This window comes from Salmo salar, chromosome ssa20 (assembly GCF_905237065.1).
Source record: "Salmo salar chromosome ssa20, Ssal_v3.1, whole genome shotgun sequence".
NCBI classification, from domain to species: Eukaryota; Metazoa; Chordata; class Actinopteri; order Salmoniformes; family Salmonidae; genus Salmo; species Salmo salar.
Window position 1 is genome coordinate 30,994,281 of NC_059461.1, and position 21,760 is coordinate 31,016,040.

A 21,760-nucleotide genomic window follows, 5' to 3' on the forward strand; every position below is an offset into this window, starting at 1 on the left:
TTATCCTGCCCAGAAAAATAGATGAAAAATCACTCTCTTCAATGCTGACAGGCAATCATGGAAGACAATTAAATGTTTACAAACAGAACATGTATGTATACACAGTATGTGGTGTGTGTGTATGCAGTGTGTACGTGTGAAAGGTAGAGTATATATACGTATGTTTGCTCTTTCAAAGTACATTGTGTCCTGGTAAGTACCCTGTGATGTCATGATGGGAGAATGTAATGAGGTGATGAGGTCATCAAAGCCACAGAAATGCACTCTGGTAGGCTTGTACGAACAGGCAGGTAAACAGCCAGCTTTAGGGCCAAAGGGGACCACACACACACACATACATACATATGCGCATGCTCACGCACGCCCACACAGTCATTGTGTGTGTGTGTGTGTGTGTGTGTGTGTGTGTGTGTGTGTGTGTGTGTGTGTGTGTGTGTGTGTGTAGAGGACAGGGTCATATCAGGACTACGGGTGTTTTCAGTTAAACAGAGCAGACCAAACCCTTGTGTTTAGCTACCACACCCTACTGTCCCTGGATCCCTGCCAGAGGCCAAACATACCTGCCTCTGTGTGTGTGTCTGTGTTTGTGTGTGTGTGTGTGTGGGGGTGGGGGGGGTCTAGAGAAAGGGGGATAGAAGTATGGTTGAATATGCATGTGTGTATGTACGTGTCTGAGCATGAGTAAATGAGTGTGTATATACAGTTGAAGTCGGAAGTTTACATCACTTAGGTTGGAGTCATTACAACTCGTTTTCAACCACTCCACAAATTTCTTGTTAACAAACTATAGTTTTGGCAAGTCAGTTTGGACATCTACTTTGTGCATGACACAAGTAATTTCTCCAACAAATGTTTACAGACAGATTATTTCACAATTACAGTGGGTCAAAACTTTACATACACTAAATTGATTGTGCCTTTAAACAGCTTGGAAAATTCCAGAAAATTATGTCATGGCTTTAGAAGCTTCTGATAGTCTAATTGACATCATTTGAGTCAATTGGAGGTGTACCTGTGGATGTATTTCAAGGCCTACCTTCAAACTCAGTGCCTCTTTGCTTGATATCATGGGAAAATCAAAAGAAATCAGCGAAGACCTCAGAAAAAAATTGTAGACCTCCACAAGTCTGGTTCATCCTTGGGAGCAATTTCCAAACACCTGAAGGTACCACGTTCATATGAACAAACAATAGTACCCAAGTATAAACACCATGGGACCACGCAGCCGTCATACCGCTCAGGAAGGAGACGTATTCTGTCTCCTAGAGATGAACGTACTTTGGTGCGAAAAGTGCAAATCAATCCCAGAACAACAGTAAAGGACATTGTGATGATGCTGGAGGAAACAGGTACAGAAGTATCTATATCCACAGTAAAACGAGTCCTATATCGACATAACCTGAAAGGCCGCTCAGCAAGGAAGAAACCACTGCTCCAAAACTGCCATAAAAAGCCAGATTACGGTTTGCAACTGCACATGGGGACAAAGATCGTACTTTTTGGAGAAATGTCCTCTGGTCTGATGAAAGAAAAACAGAACTGTTTCACCATAAAGACCATCGTTATGTTTGGAGGAAAAAGGGGGAGGCTTGCAAGCCGAAGAACACCATCCCAACCATGAAGCACGGGGGTGGCAGCATCATGTTGTGGGAGTGCTTTGCTGCAGGAGGGACTGGTGCACTTCACAAAATAGATGGCATCATGAGGGAGGAAAATTATGTGGATATATTGAAGCAACATCTCAAGACATCAGTCTGGAAGTTAAAGCTTGGTCGCAAATGGGTCTTCCAAATGGACAATGACCCCAAGCATACTTCCAAAGTTGTGGAAAAATGGCTTAAGGACAACAAAGTCAAGGTATTGGAGTGGCCATCACAAAGCCCTCAATCCTATAGAAAATTGGTGGGCAGAACTGAAAAAACGTGTGCGAGCAAGGAGGCCTCCAAACCTGACTCAGTTACACCAGCTCTGTCAGGAGGAATGGGCCAAAATTCACCCAACTTATTGTGGGAAGCTTGTGGAAGGCTACCCGAAACGTTTGACCCAAGTTAAACAACTTAAAGGCAATGGTACCAAATACTAATTGAGTGTATGTAAACTTCTGACCCACTGGGAATGTGATGAAAGAAATAAAAGCTGAAATAAATCATTCTCTATACTAATATTCTGACATTTCACATTCTTAAAATCAAGTGGTGATCCTAACTGGCCTAAGACAGGGAATTTTTACTAGGATTAAATGTCAGGAATTGTGAAAAACTGAGTTTAAATGTATTTGGCTAAGGTGTATGTAAACTTCCGACTTCAACTGTATGTGTGAGATCTTCTACTTCCAGAGAGATCGCTTCGTCTGAGGAGCTTGCCTTGTGCTTGATCTGCTCTCCCCCTAAGAGCAGTGTCAGAGCTGACATCCTCCCTTCTCTCAGTGATCTCACAGGCAGGCTCCCACCACACCGCATCGCCTAGCCTTGCAGCCTGATTGGCACTTGTTCTTGCCTGGCTGAGAAACAGCCTTTTATGGTGGATGAGCACTCTGTTCAGACACACACACACACACACACATTTATACATACAGTTAGGGTCACAATTGCACAACATGTTAGCAACAAACAGCTAAGGAACGCTGTATACTGTACACAGACACTGAGTATACAAAACATTAGGACCACCTTCCTAATATTGAGTTACATTTCCCTTGTTGCCCTCAGAACAGTTTCAATTCCCCTGGGCATGGACTCTACAAGGTGTCGAAAGCGTTCCACAGGGATGCTGGCCCATGTTGACTCCAATGCTTCCTACAGTTGTTGGAAACTGTTGAGCGTGAAAAACCCAGCAGTGTTGCAGTTCTTGCCACAAACCGGTGCCTGGCACCTACTACCATACCCCGTTCAAAGACACATATCTTTTGTCTTGCCCCATCCACCCTCTGAATGGCACACACACACAATCCATGTCTCAATTGTCTCAAGGCTTAAAAGTCCTTCTTTAACCCGTCTCCTCTCCTTCATCTACACTGATTGAAGTGGATTTAACAAGTGACATCAATAAGGGATCATAGCTTTCACCTGGATTCACCTGGTCAGTCTATGTTATGGAAAGAGCAGGTGTTCCTAATGTTTTGTACACTCAGTGTACATCCTCACTACCGTAGACTACCACACACACACACACACACACACACACACACACACACACACACACACACACACACACACACACACACACACACACACACACACACACACACAGCCTTTGTAAAATGTGGAATTCTTTAATAAGAAACCAGAGTGTTTAAATGTCCGTTTTTTTATATTAGATTTGTTAACATGCTTGAGTTGCTTTCATAGGTCTTACAAGTAATTTCATGCTGGCATGACTCTTTCCATCCTGATTAATTTGCTCGTGTTTGTGTTCAACTCCATGTGATCACAAATAAATGAGAGAGTGTGATATCAAGAAGGCAGAACAAGAACAGAGCGTTGTCTCAAAAAGGTAGGGGGATTAACATGATAAGAAATGGATATAAATCAGCTAGATGAGTGGTGCCTTGTGAAGACGTTACCACATGGTAGTGACAGCCATCCCTCTCCTTTGCTACCTTCCAACCTCTCATAACAGCGGCAGGAACAATCTCATTGACCTGCATGGATCGAAGTCTTAGACAGAAAATTATATTCTGTGACTTAGTTTCTAATTGGTCAATTTGCAAGAGAAAATTATGTAAACATAGCTTGTTTTGATGATTCCACTTCCCTCCTGAAATGGAATTAGCTCATTTAGCATGGAGAAAGCAATTGAAAAAGCACTTAGCAGAACTGTAAACGTTGTTTCCCTGGCTGAAAAGCCCAGGCTGAAGATGGAAATCAATACAGCAGGACTCTTCACTTCATTCATCACTCTTTTCATCCCTCACTTTCCCCTGGTGTTCCTGGAATACTGGCTCAAGTCAGACACATACTGTTTATACATACACGTGAACACACAATCACACGCGCACAACCACACACACACGCACGCAACCAAACACACACGCACGCGAGCTCACATGCAAATACACACACACAGACACCCGTCCACATCGCTCAGGCCAAACGCCACGCCCACTAACGCTTCTTCCCCACGATGTGTCTGGATTCGATCTCCTCCTCCTCCTAACACCCCTCATTTTGACGTCAGCAGAAAGGCCTTATACGATGGCGGTCTTAGACTGACTGTATGTGTTGATAGATGGAGCAGTGGAATTACATTCGGTATGAGTCGTCAGGCAACCATGGAATGAGCAGAGCAAACTCCTGAACAGTAATTAGCCATCTGAAAATAATTATCACCAATATGTCTGATTACATCTTCATTAGCCTCAAGTCACACGATTGAAACAAAAGACGATCTCCATCAAATCAAGGTATTTTACTTTTTCAATACGGCCAATCATAATGTTCTCTTCATCTCTGTTAATTGAGCTATGTAAAGCAGTTACAATATCTTTGTGGTGGATTGGTTCTGATTGGATCTCACAACCACCACTGCATTACTACAGTTAATTGAAAGTGACCTTGGCTAATTAAAGCTCACAGATTACATCCAGGAGAAGAACATGGAAGAATTCTGTTCATTCTGTGCCATTTATTTTTCCCACCATATTAAGATGCATTTTTCTAAACATTCTAAACAGTTTTCTAAACATGAATTGTAGTTAGACTGTGAGTGGTGTTGTTACCAGTACGATTTAGAAGAGGCAGGATGAACAGGGACTAAGCAAGGTGAGACTCCTTCCATTCCTTCCTCTCTCTGTGCCTCTGATTCCCTCTGTCCAGCCTCCACCTCTCCATCTTTCTTTCTTTCTTTCTCTTTCTTTCTTTCTTTCTTTCTTTCTTTCTCTTTCTTTCTTTCTTTCTCTCCCTCTCTCCCTTTCCATCCTCCTCTCTCCTACTCCTTCTCCCCCTCTCTTTCCAGTTCCATCCCCCACTCTCCGACTCCCACCTCGTTCTCTCTCCCCCTCCCTTTCCATTCCTCACTCTCCAAACGCCGCCCCCCCCCACCCCCGGCCCCTCTCTGTCTCAGGGCTCAGAGGTTGGGCCGCCCTCCAGCTCCTTTCCCCAGAGCCAGGATGACATCATCATAGTGCTGCTGCCTCATTCCCCAGGAGCCTATTCATCACACACATCATCATCACCAGCATCAGCAGCATCATCTGACTTCACCCGCACTGCACCTCACACACACATGCACACGCATGCAAGCACACACATCTCTCTTCTACACACTCCACCTCACACCTTTTGCACCGTTCCCCCACCTCCCTCCCTCCAACTACCATTCCCTCTCCTTTCTCTCCCCCCTCTGCGGTTGCTAAACCCAAAGTGAGAGAGGGTATGTGGGGGGAGTGAGAGAGAGACAGAGACAGACAGAGAAGAGGACCCTGCTGGGGTAAGCAGAAAGCTACAACCTGTGCACTCCCAACAATGCGTCTCAATAAGCCACGCCGCACAAAATCTGACGAGTCAGGCTGGCTACAGAGAGAGAACAACAACATCAAAAAGCAGAAGACCCCTCCGTCTCCATTCCCTCTGGAGTGAGAGAGACAGAGAGAGAGAGAGAGAGACAGAGAGAGAGACAGAGAGAGAGAGAGAGAGACAGAGAGAGAGAGAGAGAGAGAGAGAGAGAGAGAGAGAGACAGAGAGAGAGAGAGAGAGACAGAGAGAGAGAGACAGAGAGAGAGAGAGAGAGAGAGAGAGAGAGACAGAGAGAGAGAGAGAGAGAGAGAGAGAGAGAGAGAGAGAGAGAGAGAGAGAGAGAGAGAGAGAGAGAGAGAGAGAGAGAGAGAGAGAGAGAGAGAGAGAGAGAGAGAGAGAGAGAGAGAGAGAGAGAGAGAGAGAGACAGAGAGAGAGAGAGAGAGAGAGAGAGAGAGAGAGACAGAGAGAGAGAGAGAGAGAGAGAGAGAGAGACAGAGAGAGAGAGAGAGAGAGAGAGAGAGAGAGAGAGAGAGAGAGAGAGAGAGAGAGAGAGAGAGAGAGACAGAGAGAGAGAGAGAGAGAGAGAGAGAGAGAGAGAGAGAGAGAGAGAGAGACAGAGAGAGAGAGAGAGAGAGAGAGAGAGAGACAGAGAGAGAGAGAGAGAGAGAGAGAGAGAGAGAGAGAGAGAGAGAGAGAGAGAGAGAGAGAGAGAGAGAGAGAGAGAGAGAGAGAGAGAGAGAGAGAGAGAGAGAGAGACACAGAGAGAGAGAGAGAGAGAGAGAGAGAGAGAGAGAGAGAGAGAGAGAGACAGAGAGAGAGAGAGAGAGAGAGAGAGAGAGAGAGAGAGACAGAGAGAGAGAGAGAGAGAGAGAGAGAGACAGAGAGAGAGAGAGAGAGAGAGAGAGAGAGAGAGAGAGAGAGAGAGAGAGAGAGAGAGAGAGACAGAGAGAGAGAGAGAGAGAGAGAGAGAGACAGAGAGAGAGAGAGAGAGAGAGACAGAGAGAGAGAGAGACAGAGAGAGAGAGAGACAGAGAGAGAGAGAGACAGAGAGAGAGAGAGAGACAGAGAGAGAGACAGAGACAAAGGAGGTGTTCAGACAGAGCTCAGGCTCTGGATATGCTTACATGACTTTCCCTATTACTGGACAGCACTTACCTGAACACATCACAGAGTAAACAGATACTTACTGAACACACCACATCACAGAGTAAACAGATACTTACTGAACACACCACATCACAGAGTAAACAGATACTTACTGAACACACCACATCACAGAGTAAACAGATACTTACTGAACACACCACATCACAGAGTAAACAGATACTTACTGAACACACCACATCACAGAGTAAACAGATACTTACTGAACACACCACATCACAGAGTAAACAGATACTTACTGAACACACCACATCACAGAGTAAACAGATACTTACTGAACACACCACATCACAGAGTAAACAGATACTTACTGAACACACCACATCACAGAGTAAACAGATACTTACTGAACACACCACATCACAGAGTAAACACAGAACATATCATCACAATATTTCCATCATGTTCATCTTCACTAGTTAGACTACATCCAGCCGCTCAACTCCTATCCATTGTATATCTATTTAAAAACACTGGCAGAACTGGTTGGCACCTGTGTGGGGCAGTAATAGGCACAAATGTGGGGCAGCAGTAGGCACCAGTGTGGGGCAGCAGTAGGCACCAGTGTGGGGCAGCAGTAGGCAGTAGTGTGGGGCAGCAGTAGGCAGTAGTGTGGGGCAGCAGTAGGCACCAGTGTGGAGCATGAGTAGGCACTAGTGTGGGGCAGCAGTAGGCACTAGTGTGGGGCAGCAGTAGGCACCAGTGTGGGGCAGCAGTAGGCACCAGTGTGGGGCAGCAGTAGGCACCAGTGTGGGGCAGCAGTATGCACCAGTGTGGGGCAGCAGTAGGCACCAGTGTGGGGCAGCAGTAGGCACCAGTGTGGGGCAGCAGTAGGCACCAGTGTGGAGCATGAGTAGGCATTAGTGTGGGGCAGCAGTAAGCACTAGTGTGGGGCAGCAGTATGCACCAGTGTGGGGCAGCAGTATGCACCAGTGTGGGGCAGCAGTAGGCACCAGTGTGGGGCAGCAGTATGCACCAGTGTGGGGCAGCAGTATGCACCAGTGTGGGGCAGCAGTAGGCACCAGTGTGGGGCAGCAGTATGCACCAGTGTGGGGCAGCAGTATGCACCAGTGTGGGGCAGCAGTATGCACCAGTGTGGGGCAGCAGTATGCACCAGTGTGGGGCAGCAGTAGGCACCAGTGTGGGGCAGCAGTATGCACCAGTGTGGGGCAGCAGTAGGCACCAGTGTGGGGCAGCAGTACTTGTGGTTGTGGACAGGGTGAGGTAATGTTGATGGTGACTCACGTAGTCATGGAAGGCCTTGGCCTCACTAGAATGTTCACATGTCTCTCTCCTCTCCGGGGCCGCGCAGTACAGGTCCCAGAACACACTGTAGCACAGGGAGGTCAAGGAGGTTATATACACAGAAGTGAAAAAAACACACAAAAATAACATTATCTTTATCATTATTAATGTTATCATCCTGATTTTTCCAGAATGTTACCAGGACCTGTATTCACAGAGGATCTCAGAGTAGGAGTAGGATGGACAAGGTCCCCCTGTCCGACAAGGCAGCCCCCCGAAACCTCTCTGAATCAGACTGACTAGGCATCCCCCTTCCCTTCCCTTTCATTAACATCTAACAGGGAAAACTGAAGTTCTTTTAATAAGTCCATTGATAGGTCATTGTCATTTACAACAAGTCATTGACAACAAGTTGTAATAGAGAGGAGGATGAAGATAAAGGAGAGTACTGTGCTCACCACCACCAAGAGTGGAGGAATCCTGGGGGCTCTCCTAATGTGATGTTCTTCTCCCATCGGATCTACCAGACACAGAAAGACAGAGAGGTTTCAGATAAGGTGTATAAAGTGTAGGTGTAGACTCCATTGTACTGTAATATTGATGACATGAAACTAAACTCTACAAGTATTTTGAGGGTATGTGAGAATTCACATACACATCATTATATACAGTGAGCTCCAAAAGTATTGGGAGAGTGACACATTTTCTGTTGTTTTGGCTCTGTATTCCAGCACTTTGGATTTAAAATGACACAATGATTATGAGGTTAAAGTGCTAAAGTGCAGACTGTCATCTTTCATTAGAGGGTATTTTCATCCACACCGGGTGAACAATTTCGAAATTACAGCACTTTTGTTCATAGTCCCTTCATTTCAGGGTACCAAAAGTATTGGGACAAATTCACATATGTGTATCAAAGTAGTCAAAAGTTTAGTATTTGGTCCCATATTCCTAGAACGCAATGATTACATCAAGCTTGTGACTCTAAATTTGCTATTTGTTTTGGTTGTGTTTCAGATTATTTTAATGTGTTTCAGATTATTTTGGAAATAATGTATTGTGTCATTTTGGAGTCACTTTAATTGTAAATAAGAATAGAATGTTTCTAAAAACTTCTACATTAATGTGGATGCTACCATTATTATGGATAATCCTGAATTAATTGTTAATAATGATGACACACAAATATCATACCTCCAAGACATGCTAACCTCTCACCATTACAATAACACGGGAGGTTAGCATTTGAGGGGATTTATCAAATCAAATTCTATTTGTCCATGCACCGAATAGAACAGGTGTAGACCTTACCGTGAAATGCTTACTGACAAACCCTTAACCAACAACACAGTTTAACAAATATTTAGTTAAGAAAATATTTACTAAATAAAAAAAAAATGTTTTACTTAATTTAAGTAACACAATAAAAACATTTGATTTTTTTATTTCACCTTTATTTAACCAGGTAGGCCAGTTTAGGTAGGCCATTTACAACTGTGACCTGTCCAAGATTATAAGGGCACAAGGCGAGACCCAGATGCAGACACAGGAGGCAGATGGTTAGAGTCCAAGATGTTTATTAACAATCCAAAAAGGGTAGGCAAGAGAATGGTCATGGACAGGCAAAAGGTCAAAACCAGTTCAGAGTTCCAGAGGTACAGAATGGCAGGCAGGCTCGAGATCAGGGCAGGCAGAATGGTCAGGCAGGAATGGTGTCCAGAAAAACAGAGAAAGGTCAAAACCGGGAGGACCAGTAAAAGAGAATAGAAAAGTAGGAGCACGGGGAAAAAAACACGCTGGTTGACTTGAACATAGAAGACGAACTGGCACAGAGAGACAGGAAACACAGGGATAAATACACTGGGGAAAATAAGTGACACCTGGAGGGGGGTGGAGACAATCACAAGGACAGGTGAAACAGATCATGGCGTGATAAAGATAAAGCAAAGCAGTGCGACAAAAAAAACACAGAATTACACATGGGATAAACAAACATACAGTCACAATAGAAAAAGTCAATGTACAGTGTGTGCAAATGTAGTAAGATTAGGGAGGTAAGGCAATAAATAGGCCATAGAGGCGAAATAATTACAATTTAGCATTAACACTGGAGTGATCGATGTGCAGATGATGATGTGCAAGTAGCGATACTGGGGTGCAAAAGAGCAACAAAAAAACAAAAAAACAATATGGGGATGAGGAAGTTGGGTGTGCTATTTACAGATGGGCTCTGTACAGGTACAGTGATCGGTAAGCTGCTCTGACAGCTGATGCTTAAAGTTAGAGAGGGAGAAATAAGTCTCCAGCTTCAGTGATTTTTAAATAAATAACGATAATGAGGCTATATACAGGGGGTACCGGTACCGGGTCAATGTGTGGGGGTACAGGTTAGTGGAGGTCATTTGTACATGTAGGAAAGGGTAAGTGACTGCATGGATAATAAACACCGAGTAGCAGCAGTGTAAAAACAAAGGGGGGGAGTGGTGTCAATGCAAACAGTCCGGGTGGCCATTTGATTCATTGTTCAGCAGTCTTATGGCTTGTGGGTAGAAGCTGTTGAGGAGCCTTTTGAACCTAGACTTGGAGCTCTGGTACCGCTTGCCGTGCGGTAGCAGAGAAAACAGTCTATGACTTGGGTGACTGGAGTCTTTGACAATTTGTTGGGCCTTCCTCTGACACCACCTAGTATATAGGTCCTGGATGGCAGGAAGCTTGGCCCCAGTGATGTCCTGAGCCGTACTCACTACCCTCTGTAGCATCTTTCGGTCGGATGCCGAGCAGTTGCCATACCAGGCAGTGATGCAACTGGTCAGGATGCTCTCAAAGGTGCAGCTGTATAACTTTGAGGATCTGGGGACCCATGCCAAATATTTTCAGTCTCCTGAGGGGGAGAAGGCATTGTCGTGCCCTCTTCATGACTTTCTTGATGTGTTTGGAACATGATAGTTTGTTGGTGATGTGGACACCAAGGAACTTGAAACTCTCGACCCGCTTCACTACAACCACATTGATGTGAATGGGGGCGTGTTCAGCCCTCCTTGTCCTGTAGTCCATGATCATCTCCTTTGACTTGCTCACGTTGAGGGAAAGGCTGTTATTATGGCACCACACTGCCAGGTCTCTGACGTCCTCCCTAAAGGCTGTCTCAACGTTGTTGGTGATCAGGCCTACCACCGTTGTGTCGTCACCAAACATTTAAAAAAAAAATAGGGGGTAGATCAGCTTTAATATTGCTGATAGATTGTAGCGTCCATCAATGTAATTGTCTGCATCACTTCCAATCCCCCATATATACTTTTTTCAAATATATATACAGTTGAAGTCGGAAGTTTACATACACCTTAGCCAAATACATTTTAACTCAGTTTTTCACAATTCCTGACATTTAATCCTAGTAAAAATTCCCTGTCTTAGGTCAGTTAGGATCACCACTTTATTTTAAGAATGTGAAATGCCAGAATAATAGTAGAGAGAATGATTAATTTCAACACATTCCCAGTGGGTCAGAAGTTTACATACTCTCAATTAGTATTTGGTAGCATTGCCTTTAAATTGTTTAACTTGGTTCAAACGTTTCGGGTAGCCTCCACAAGCTTCTCACAATAAGTTGGGTGACTTTTGGCCCATTCCTCCTAACAGAGCTGGTGTAACTGAGTCAGGTTTGGAGGCCTCCTTGCTCGCACAGGTTTTTTCAGTTCCGCCCACAAATGTTCTATAGGTTTGAAGTCAGGGCTTTGTGATGGCCACTCTATACCTTGACTTTGTTGTCCTTAAGCCATTTTGCCACAACTTTGGAAGTATGCTTGGGGTCATTGTCCATTTGGAAGACCCATTTGCGACCAAGCTTTAACTTCCTGACTGATGTTTTGACATGTTGCTTCAATATATCTACATAATTTTCTGTCCTCATGATGTCATGTATTTTGTGAAGTGCACTAGTCCCTCCTGCAGCAAAGCACCCCCACAACATGATGCTGCCACCCCCGTACTTCACGGTTGGGATGGTGTTCTTCAGCTTGCAAGCCTCCCCCTTTTTCCTCCAAACATAATGATGGTCATTATGGCCAAACAGTTCTATTTTTCTTTCATCAGACCAGAGGACATTTCTCCAAAAAGTACCATCTTTGTCCCCATGTGCAGTTGCAAACTGTAGTCTGGCTTTCTTATGGAGGTTTTGGAGCAGTGGCTTCTTCCTTGCTGAGCAGCCTTTCAGGTTATGTTGATATAGGACTCGTTTAACTGTGGATATAGATACTTTTGTACCCGTTTCCTCCTGCATCTTCACAGTGTCCTTTGCTGTTTTTCTGGGATTGATTTGCACTTTTCGCACCAAAGTACGTTCATCTCTAGGAGACAGAACACGTTTCCTTCCTGAGCGGTGTGACGCCTGCGTGGTTCCATGGTGTTTATACTTGCATACTATTGTTTGTACAGATGAACGTGGTACCTTCAGGCGTTTGGAAATTGCTCCCAAGGATGAACCAGACTTGTGGAGGTCTACAAAAAAAAATCTGAGGTCTTGGCTGATTTCTTTTGATTTTCCCATGATGTCAAGCAAAGACACACTGAGTTTGAAGGTAGGCCTTGAAATACATCCACATGTAAACCTCCAATTGACTCAAAATGATGTCAATTAGCCTATCAGAAGCTTATAAAGCCATGTCATCATTTTCTGGAATTTGCCAAGCTGTTTAAAGGCACAGTCAACTTAGTGTATGTAAACTTCTGACCCACTGGAATTGTGATACAGTGAATTATAAGTGAAATAATCTGTCTGTAAACAATTGTTGGAAAAATTACTTGTGTCATGCACAAAGTAGATGTCCTAACCGACTTGCCAGAACTATAGATTGTTAACAAGAAATTTGTGGAGTGGTTGAAAAACGAGTTTTAATGAGTCCAACCTAAGTGTATGTAAACTTCCGACTTCAACTGTACATATTGATGGATTCTGGGTTCTAACTCCTAAACTTGAAATAGGGTTAATTATCAGGTATTCTACTGAAATATTGAGTACTATGGTTTGGAGGGTCTACACCAGAAGTTAATGGTTATCTGTAGGAAGAAGGTATATGGTGTGTGCAATTAAGCTTGGAATGTGTGTAGGGAAAACGATCATTTGTGGCAGGCATTGATAAGGGGAGAGAGTCATGGATTAGTGATGAAGAGGGTCGAGGTCAGGTCAGGTCATGTTAAGGGAGAAGGAAAAAATTATTGCCCGTATCACTTAGTTTCCTGCCTAGCAATGAAGATAGAATGTTTAGCGAGAAGGAGGAGACTCCACCCAAAGTGGGGTACATATACACCACTATAGTAAACATGTTTTTGTCAGTTCAGCTGTTCGATCCTTTGGGTAGAATAAACCTGGTTTAAGATTTCACAGTGTCCGTTGAGTTCTTACTCTAATAACTAGAATCTAACAATATACATACACTACCGTTCAAAAGTTTGGGGTCACTTACAAATGTCCTTGTTTTTAAAAGAAGAGCAAATTTTTTGTCCATTAAAATAACATTAAATTGATCAGATAGAATGTAGACATTGTTAATGTTGTAAATGACTAGTGTAGCTGGAAACGGCAGATTCTTTTATGGAATACCTACATAGAGGCCCATTATCAGCAACCATCACTTCTGTGTTCCAAAGGCACGTTGTGTTAGCTAATCCAAGTTTAGCATTTTAAAAGGCTAATTGATCATTAGAAAACCCTTTTGCAATTATGTTAGCACAGCTGAAAAATGTAGTGCTGATTAAAGAAGCAATACAACTGGCCTTCTTTAGACTAGTTGAGTATCTGGAGCATCAGCATTTGTGGGTTCGATTACAGGCTCAAATTGGCCAGAAACAAATAACTTTCTTCTGGAACTTGTCAGTCTATTCTTGTTCTGAGAAATTAAGGCTATTCCATGCGAGAAATTGCCAAGAAACTGAAGATCTCGTACAACTGTCTCTAACCAGAATAGAAAGAGGAGTAGGAGGCCCCAGTGCACAACTGAGCAAGAGGATAATTACATTAGAGTTTGAGAAACAGACACCTCACAAGTCCTCACCTGGCAGCTCCATTAAATAGTACTCGCAAAACACCTGTCTCAATGTCAACAGTGAAGAGGCAACTCAGGGATGCTGGCCTTCTAGGCAGCGTTCCTCTGTCCAGTGTCTGTGTCCTTTTGCCCATCTTAATATTTTTATTTTTATTGGCCAGTCTGAGATATGGCTTTTTCTTTGCAACTCAAGCCATGGAATCAGTACGTCGAAAATTTCTTCCCAAAAATTTTGCAATCTCTATGGCACAACTGTACATTTTTTGGTCCTTAAATGAAACTGATATTTATTTATCACAATTTTCTTTAACCAATTATGGTATTTAATGCAGGGCCGACAGACAAATTCCCTACTTTTTCCCTCTTCTACTTTCCTCTTCAATTTTTGTGGTAAATCCACAATTAGTTGGTTGTAATTTTGGGTAGAGCAGACATGTCCATATATTTTTCTTAGCTGTATGTGTGACATTACTCCACCAGTCCAATTTCTGATAGAATTTACAAAGATTATATGTTTTTTTTTTTATTAATCTATTAGTATATTTGAGTTTAACCACAATATGTGTTGTATTATTTGTTCTGTTTTTTTCAGGTGGATTAAATTGAAATTGTAACCAAATTGAAATTGTAGCTTTTTTTAACTAGCAATATTTGGGAGATTATTTCCTTTTCAAATAACTGAAAGTACTAGGTTGTAATCTGAATAAAGGGAAAAAGGCCATTATTGAGCATGGGGTGAGACATTATTATTAAATTTGTAAGAGAACCAGTTTGGATTTAAGTATAACTTTTGTAAAACTGAAGCCTTTAGTGAGAGGTCTAATGCTTTAATATGTAATCATTTCTACCCTCCGAATTCATATTCATTATAAAAATAAGCCTGTTTAATTTTGCCTGGTTTGTGATCAGCAAACTTAATGATGGTGTTGGAGTTGTGCTTGGCCACGCAGTCGTGGGTGAACAGGGAGTACAGGAGTGGGCTAAGCACGCACCCCTGAGGGGCCACCGTGTTGAGGATCAGTGTGGCAGGTGTATTGTTGCCTACTCTTACCACCTGGGGGCGGCCCATCAGGAAGTCCAGGATCCAGTTGCAGATGGAGGTGTTTACTCCCAGGGTCCTTAGCTTAGTGATGAGCTTTGTGGCACTATGGTGTTGAACACTGAGCGATTATTTGCAAATGGAAGAAACACAAAAGAACTGTCAATATCCCTCGGCCTGGGGCTCCATGCAAGATCTCACCTCGTAGAGTTGCAATGATCATGAGAACGGTGAGGAATCAGCCCAGAACTACACGGGAGGATCTTGTCAATGATCTCAAGGCAGCTGGGACCATAGTCACCAAGAAAACTATTGGTAACACACTACGCCGTGAAGGACTGAAATCCTGCAGTGCCCGCAAGGTCCCCCTGCTCAAGAATACATATACAGGCCCGTCTGAAGTTTGCCAATGAACATCTGAATGACTCAGAGGACAACTGGTGAAAGTGTTGTGGTCAGATGAGACCAAAATGGAGCTCTTTGACATCAACTCAACTCGCCGTGTATGGAGGAGGAGGAATGCTGCCTATGACCCCAAGAACACCATCTCCACCGTCAAACATGGAGGTGGAAACATTATGCTTTGGGGGTGTTTTTCTGCTAAGGGGACAGGACAACTTCACCGCATCAAAGGGACCATGGGCGGGGCCATGTACCATCAAATCTTGGGTGAGAACCTCCTTCCTTCAGCCAGGGCATTGAAAATGGGTCGTGGATGGGTATTCCAGCATGACAATGACCCAACACGTCAGCCTCGAAACCTTAATAACTTGGAGAAGATCTGCAAAGAGGAGTGGGACAAAATCCCTCCTGAGATGTGTGCAAACCTGGTGGCCAACTACAAGAAACGTCTGACCTCTGTGATTGCCAACACGGATTTTGCCACCAAGTACTAAGTCATGTTTTGCAGAGGGGTCAAATACTTATTTCCCTCATTAAAATGCAAATCATTTTATAACATTTTTGACATGCGTTTTTCAGGATTTTTTTGTTGTTGTTATTCTGTCTCTCACTGTTCAAATAAACCTACTATTAAAATTATAGACTGATCATTTCTTTGTAAGTGGGCAAACGTACAAAATCAGCAGGGGATCAAATAATTTTTCCCCCCACTAGGTGTTCCTTTTGTACAGGTGGGAAAGGGAAAGGGCAGTGTGGAGTGTGATTGAGATTGCGTAATCTGTGGATCTGTTGGGGCGGTATGGGTCTATTGTGGATCTAGGGTTTCCAGGATGATGGTGTTGATTTGAGCCATGACCAGCCTTTCAAAGCACCTCATGGCTACTGATGTGAGTGCTACGGGGCGGTAGTAATTTAAGCAGGTTACCTTAGCTTTCTTGGGCACAGGGACTATGGTGGTCTGCTTGAAACGTGTAGGTATTACAGACTTGGTCAGGGAGAGGCTGAAAATGTCAGTGAAGACACTTGCCAGTTGGTCCATGCGTACACGTCCTGAGTACATGTCCTGGTAATCCGTCTGGCCCCCGGCCGTGTGAATGTTGACCTGTTTAAAGGTCTTGCTCATATCGGCTACGGAGAGCATGAACACACAGTTGTCCAGAACAGCTGGTGCTCTCATGCATGCTTCAGTGTTGCTTGCCTCAAAGCGAGCATAAAAGGCATTTAGCCCGTCTGGTAGGCTCAAGTCAGTGGGCAGCTCACGGTTGGGAATCCCTTTGTAGTCCGTAATAGTCACCCGACGAGTGTCAGAGCCGGTGTAGTAGGATTCAATCAGTCCTGTACTGACGCTTTGCATGTTTGATGGTTCGTCTGAGGGCATAGTGGGATTTCTTTTAAGGGTCCAGATTACTGTCCCGCTCCTTGAAAGCGGAAGCTCTATCCTTCAGCTCGGTTCGGATGTTGCCTCTTGTTGGGATATCCTCTCTAGGACCGGCGGGACGAATTCGTCCCACCTACGTAACAGCCAGTTGAATCCTGTGGCGCGATTTTCAAATACCTTAGAAATGCTATTACTTCAATTTCTCAAACATATGACTATTTTACAGCTATTTAAAGACAAGACTCTCGTTAATCTAACCACACTGTCCGATTTCAAAAAGGCTTTACAACGAAAGCAAAACATTAGATTATGTCAGCAGAGTACCCAGCCAGAAATAATCAGACACCCATTTTTCAAGCTAGCATATAATGTCACAAAAACCCAAACCACAGCTAAATGCAGCACTAACCTTTGATGATCTTCATCAGATGACACACCTAGGACATTATGTTATACAATGCATGCATGTTTTGTTCAATCAAGTTCATATTTATATCAAAAACCAGCTTTTTACATTAGCATGTGACGTTCAGAACTAGCATACCCCCCGCAAACTTCCGGCGAATTTACTAACAATTTACTAAATTACTCACGATAAACGTTCACAAAAAGCATAACAATTATTTTAAGAATTATAGATACAGAACTCCTCTATGCACTCGATATGTCCGATTTTAAAATAGCTTTTCGGTGAAAGCACATTTTGCAATATTCTCAGTAGATAGCCCGGCATCACAGGGCTAGCTATTTAGACACCCAGCAAGTTTAGCCTTCACCAAAATCAGATTTACTATTACAAAAGTTTGATTATCTTTCCTGTTCTTCGTCAGAATGCACTCCCAGGACTTCTACTTCAATAACAAATGTTGGTTTGGTCCAAAATAATCCATAGTTATGTTCCAACAGCGGCGTTTTGTTCGTGCGTTCTAGACACTATCCGAATGGTAAATAAGGGTCATGCGCACGGCGCATTTCGTGACAAAAGATTTCTAAATATTTCATTACCGTACTTCGAAGCATGTCAACCGCTGTTTAAAATCAATTTTTATGCCATTTTTCTCGTAAAAAAGCGATAATATTCCGACCGGGAATCTGCAATTAGGTAAACAGCCGAAAGAAAATATATCACTGGGTCGACTCGGGCACGCGCCTAATTCCTTTGTCCTCTGATCGGCCACTTGGCAAAGGCGATTATGTGTTTCAGCCTGGGGCTGCCTCGATATCGTTCAGCTTTTTCCCGGGCTCTGAGAGCCTATTGGAGCCGTAGGAAGTGTCACGTTACAGCTAAGATCCTGACTCTTCAATAAACAGAGGCAAGAACAACAACACCTTGTCAGACAGGCCACTTCCTGCATGAAATCTTCTCAGGTTTTTGCCTGCCATATGAGTTCTGTTATACTCACAGACACCATTCAAACAGTTTTAGAAACTTTAGGGTGTTTTCTATCCAAAGCCAATAATTATATGCATATTCTAGTTACTGGGCAGGTGTAGTAACCAGATTAAATCGGGTACGTTTTTTATCCGGCCGTGCAAATACTGCCCCCTATCCCCAACAGGATATGTACATACGGTCACTGTGAGGACGACATCGCCGATGCACTTATTGATGAAGCCGGTGACTGAGGGGGTATACTCGCCTTTGGATGAATATTCCAGTCTGTGCTAGCAAAACAGTCCTGTAGCGTTGCATCTGCGTCATCTGACCACTTCCGTATTGAACGAGTCACTGGTACTTCCTGCTTTAGTTTTTGCTTGTAAGCAGAAATCAGGAGGATAGAATTATGGTCAAATTTGCCAAATGGAGGGCGAGGGAGAGCTTTGTACGCATCTCTGTGTTTGGAGTAAAGGTGGTTTAGAGTTTTTTTTCCTCTGGCTGCACATGTAACATGCTGGTAGAAATAAGGTAAAACGGATTTAAGTTTGCCTGCATTAAAGTCCCCAGCCACTAGGAACGGCGCTTCTGGATGAGCATTTTCTTGCTTGCTTATGGCCTTATACAGCTCGATGAATTCTGTCTTAGTGCCAGTGTCGGTTTGTGGTGGTAAATAGATGGCTACGAAAAATATAGATGAAAACTCTCTTGGTAGATAGTGTGGTCTACAGCTTATCATGAGGTACTCTACCTCAGGCAAGCAATACCTCGAGACTTCTTCTGCACTAGCTGTTATTGACAAATAGACACACACCCCCACCCCTCGTCTTATCGGACGTAGCTGTTCTGTCCTGCCGATGCACAGAAAACCCAGCCAATTGTATACTATCCGTGTCGTCCTTCAGCCACAACTCGGTGAGACATAAGATATTACAGTTTTTAATGTCCCATTGGTATGAGAGTCTCGAACGGAGTTCATCCAGTTTATTCTCCAGTGATTACATGTTGGGTAATAGAACGGATGTTAGAGGCGGGTTACCCACTTGCCAACGAATTCTCACAAGGCACCCTTGATCGTCCTGTATTTCCTTATTTTCTTCATGTGAATGACGGGGATTTGGGCCTTGTCTGGGAGCAGCATTATATCCTTCACGACTGACTCATTAAAGAAAAAATCTTTGTCCAGTTCGAGGTGAGTAATCGCTGTTCTGATATCCTGAAGCTCTTTTTGGTCATAAGAGACGATAGCGTCAACATTATGTATAAAATACGTTACAAACAATGCGAAAAAACACACAAAATAGCCCAATTGGTTAGGAGCCCTTAAAACATCAGCCATCCCCTTCGGTGCCATATGATATTTGTGCCTCTGTAACTTTCTCACTCACCATTATCCACCATTCATTCAGGATTATTTGTAACCATGGTAGCATCCACATTAATGTAGAAGTGTTTAGAAACATATTATATTCTTATTTACAATAAAAGTGACTCCAAAATGACACAATACATTATTTACCATTAATTTCTATTGGGACGTAAATAATCTGAAACACAACCAAAACAAGTAGCAAATGTAGAGTCACAAGGTTGATGTAATCATTGCGTTCTAGGAATATGGGACCAAATACTAAACTTTTCGCTACTTTGATACACAAAAGTGAATTTGTCACAATACTTTTGGTACCCTGAAATGGGGGAAATATGTACAAAAAGTGCTGATATAGATTTAAAAAACACCTTCTAATGAAAGATGACAGTCTGCACTTAACCTTCATAGTCATTGTATCATTTTAAATCCAAAGTGCTGGAGCACAGAGACAATACTTTTGGAGATCACTGTAATTGCATAATTGAGGTGTGTGTGTGTGTGTGTGTGTGTGTGTGTGTGTGTGTGTGTACTATAAACCTTACAAAGCACCCATTATTAGTTGTGTGTCTGTGGGACTGTTCCATATGGACATGCACCAGCCTGAGAGGTGAACCCTCTTACACCCCTGTGTTTGCCCCATCACTATGTTTCCTTTCTTCCTTTCACTCGGTCTCTCTCGCTTTTTTCAGAACTTAGCATAACACAAGGTCAACGCAAGCAGTGACATCATCCTCTGGGCTAAACCTGATTTATGGTCACTCACACATGCACAACACACACACCAGAGGAGGGTTGTGGGAGGAGCTATAGGAGGACTGGCTCATTGTAATGGCTGGAATGAAATAAATGGAACGGTATCAAACACATCAAACATATGGAAGCCACATTTTTGTCTTCATTCCATTTACTCCTTTCCAGCCATTACAATGAGCCCGTCCTCCAATAGCTCCTCCCACCAGCCTCCTCTGATACACACACACAAACACACACAAGCATGCACACACACAGTAAAAGCATGTGACTGAGCGACGGTGGAGAGTGGCTGTCTGAGGAAACTGTACACAATGGGGCAACTGTCAGGGTATTGTTTAGGCTGGCTCTGAGAGTGATATCACTCGGCATTAGAAGGTTTACATGACTGCAGCCTGATCAGAGTTCATCAAAGTCAATGTTTTATCAACAGTGAACACCATCAGGGATGTTAACCCATCTTTCTGCAGCAACAGCAGCAGGAGAAGCAGTTTGGATTTGGCCCTGAGGTTGGGTTGGGTCTCAGGGATTGCATGCCAAATAGCACCCTATTCACTGGTCAAAAGTAGTACACTAAATAGGGAATAGGGTTACACTAGGGAACTAGTTAACATCTCAGCCTGGAGGCGTCAACAGATGTGTGTGGTAAACACAGCTCTGTGTGGATAACCTGTCTTTAAAGCCATGTTCCTCTCCTCCCCTCTACTTCAGTAGGAACTATGGTAGTGGGGGAAGGAGGGACGGCTGTGTTTATATACATCCCTCTCTCAACTAATGCTCTCAGTTCCCACACTCAAACCCTCTCCTTTCATCTCCCCCATCTCCAGAAGACAGACAGAGTGATATGACATGGATGCCAGAGAGGAAAGGGTGTGTGTGCATGCATGTGAGGGGGGAGGAAGTGTGAGAGTGGAGCCAGCTGATGCATCTGCATCCTCTATCCCTTTTCTTTCTTTCTTTTGCATTTTCATTTACAGTGATTTAGAGAAGTATACTGGCTTCAACTTCCAAACCTCTTTACCTTAGCAAAGAGAGAGAGAGAGAGAGCGAGAGAGAGACACAGAGACACAGAGAGAGAGAGAGACAGAGAGAGAGAGAGAGAGAGAGAGAGACAAGAGAGAGAGAGAGAGAGAGAGAGAGAGAGAGAGAGAGAGAGAGAGAGAGACAGAGAGAGACAGAAAGATGCCAGTGTAAGCTGTCAGCTAGCTGGTGTATCGTAACTCTCTGTGCTGATCCCAGTAAATGGAGGCTAAATGCTGAACCACCTGCCGCCCTGCATGCTCTGCCAGCTCAGCACTGTGCTCCACACTAATTAAATTAACCACACACACACTGCCCTGCCTTACAGGAAGCTGCATAGGAGGGAGAATCATCCCTGTTCTGGGAGAGTGGACACACACACACACACACTACACACTTACCTCTGAGAGGAAGGTCTGTGCTGACTTCTGTGCCCCTACGTGCAGCAGGTACTCATACACATAGAGAGCTAACCTGCACAGAGAAACACAGGGACGACATCATGTTAGTAGGATGATCA

At 43.7% G+C, this 21,760-nt stretch overlaps 1 protein-coding gene across 1 annotated transcript in view; it reads right to left on the reverse strand.

The window, feature by feature from the left end:
* Positions 1-21,760, reverse strand: part of LOC106580420 (single-stranded DNA-binding protein 2) — a 104,880-nt gene that overhangs the window by 45,121 nt on the left and 37,999 nt on the right. Inside the window, exons 2-4 of the mRNA XM_014161461.2 lie at positions 21,642-21,714; positions 8,322-8,383; positions 7,864-7,948 (exon numbers count right to left, since the gene is read on the reverse strand). Of these exons, the coding sequence (XP_014016936.1) occupies positions 7,864-7,948; positions 8,322-8,383; positions 21,642-21,714 (220 nt within the window). The remainder of the gene's footprint in view (positions 1-7,863; positions 7,949-8,321; positions 8,384-21,641; positions 21,715-21,760) is intronic.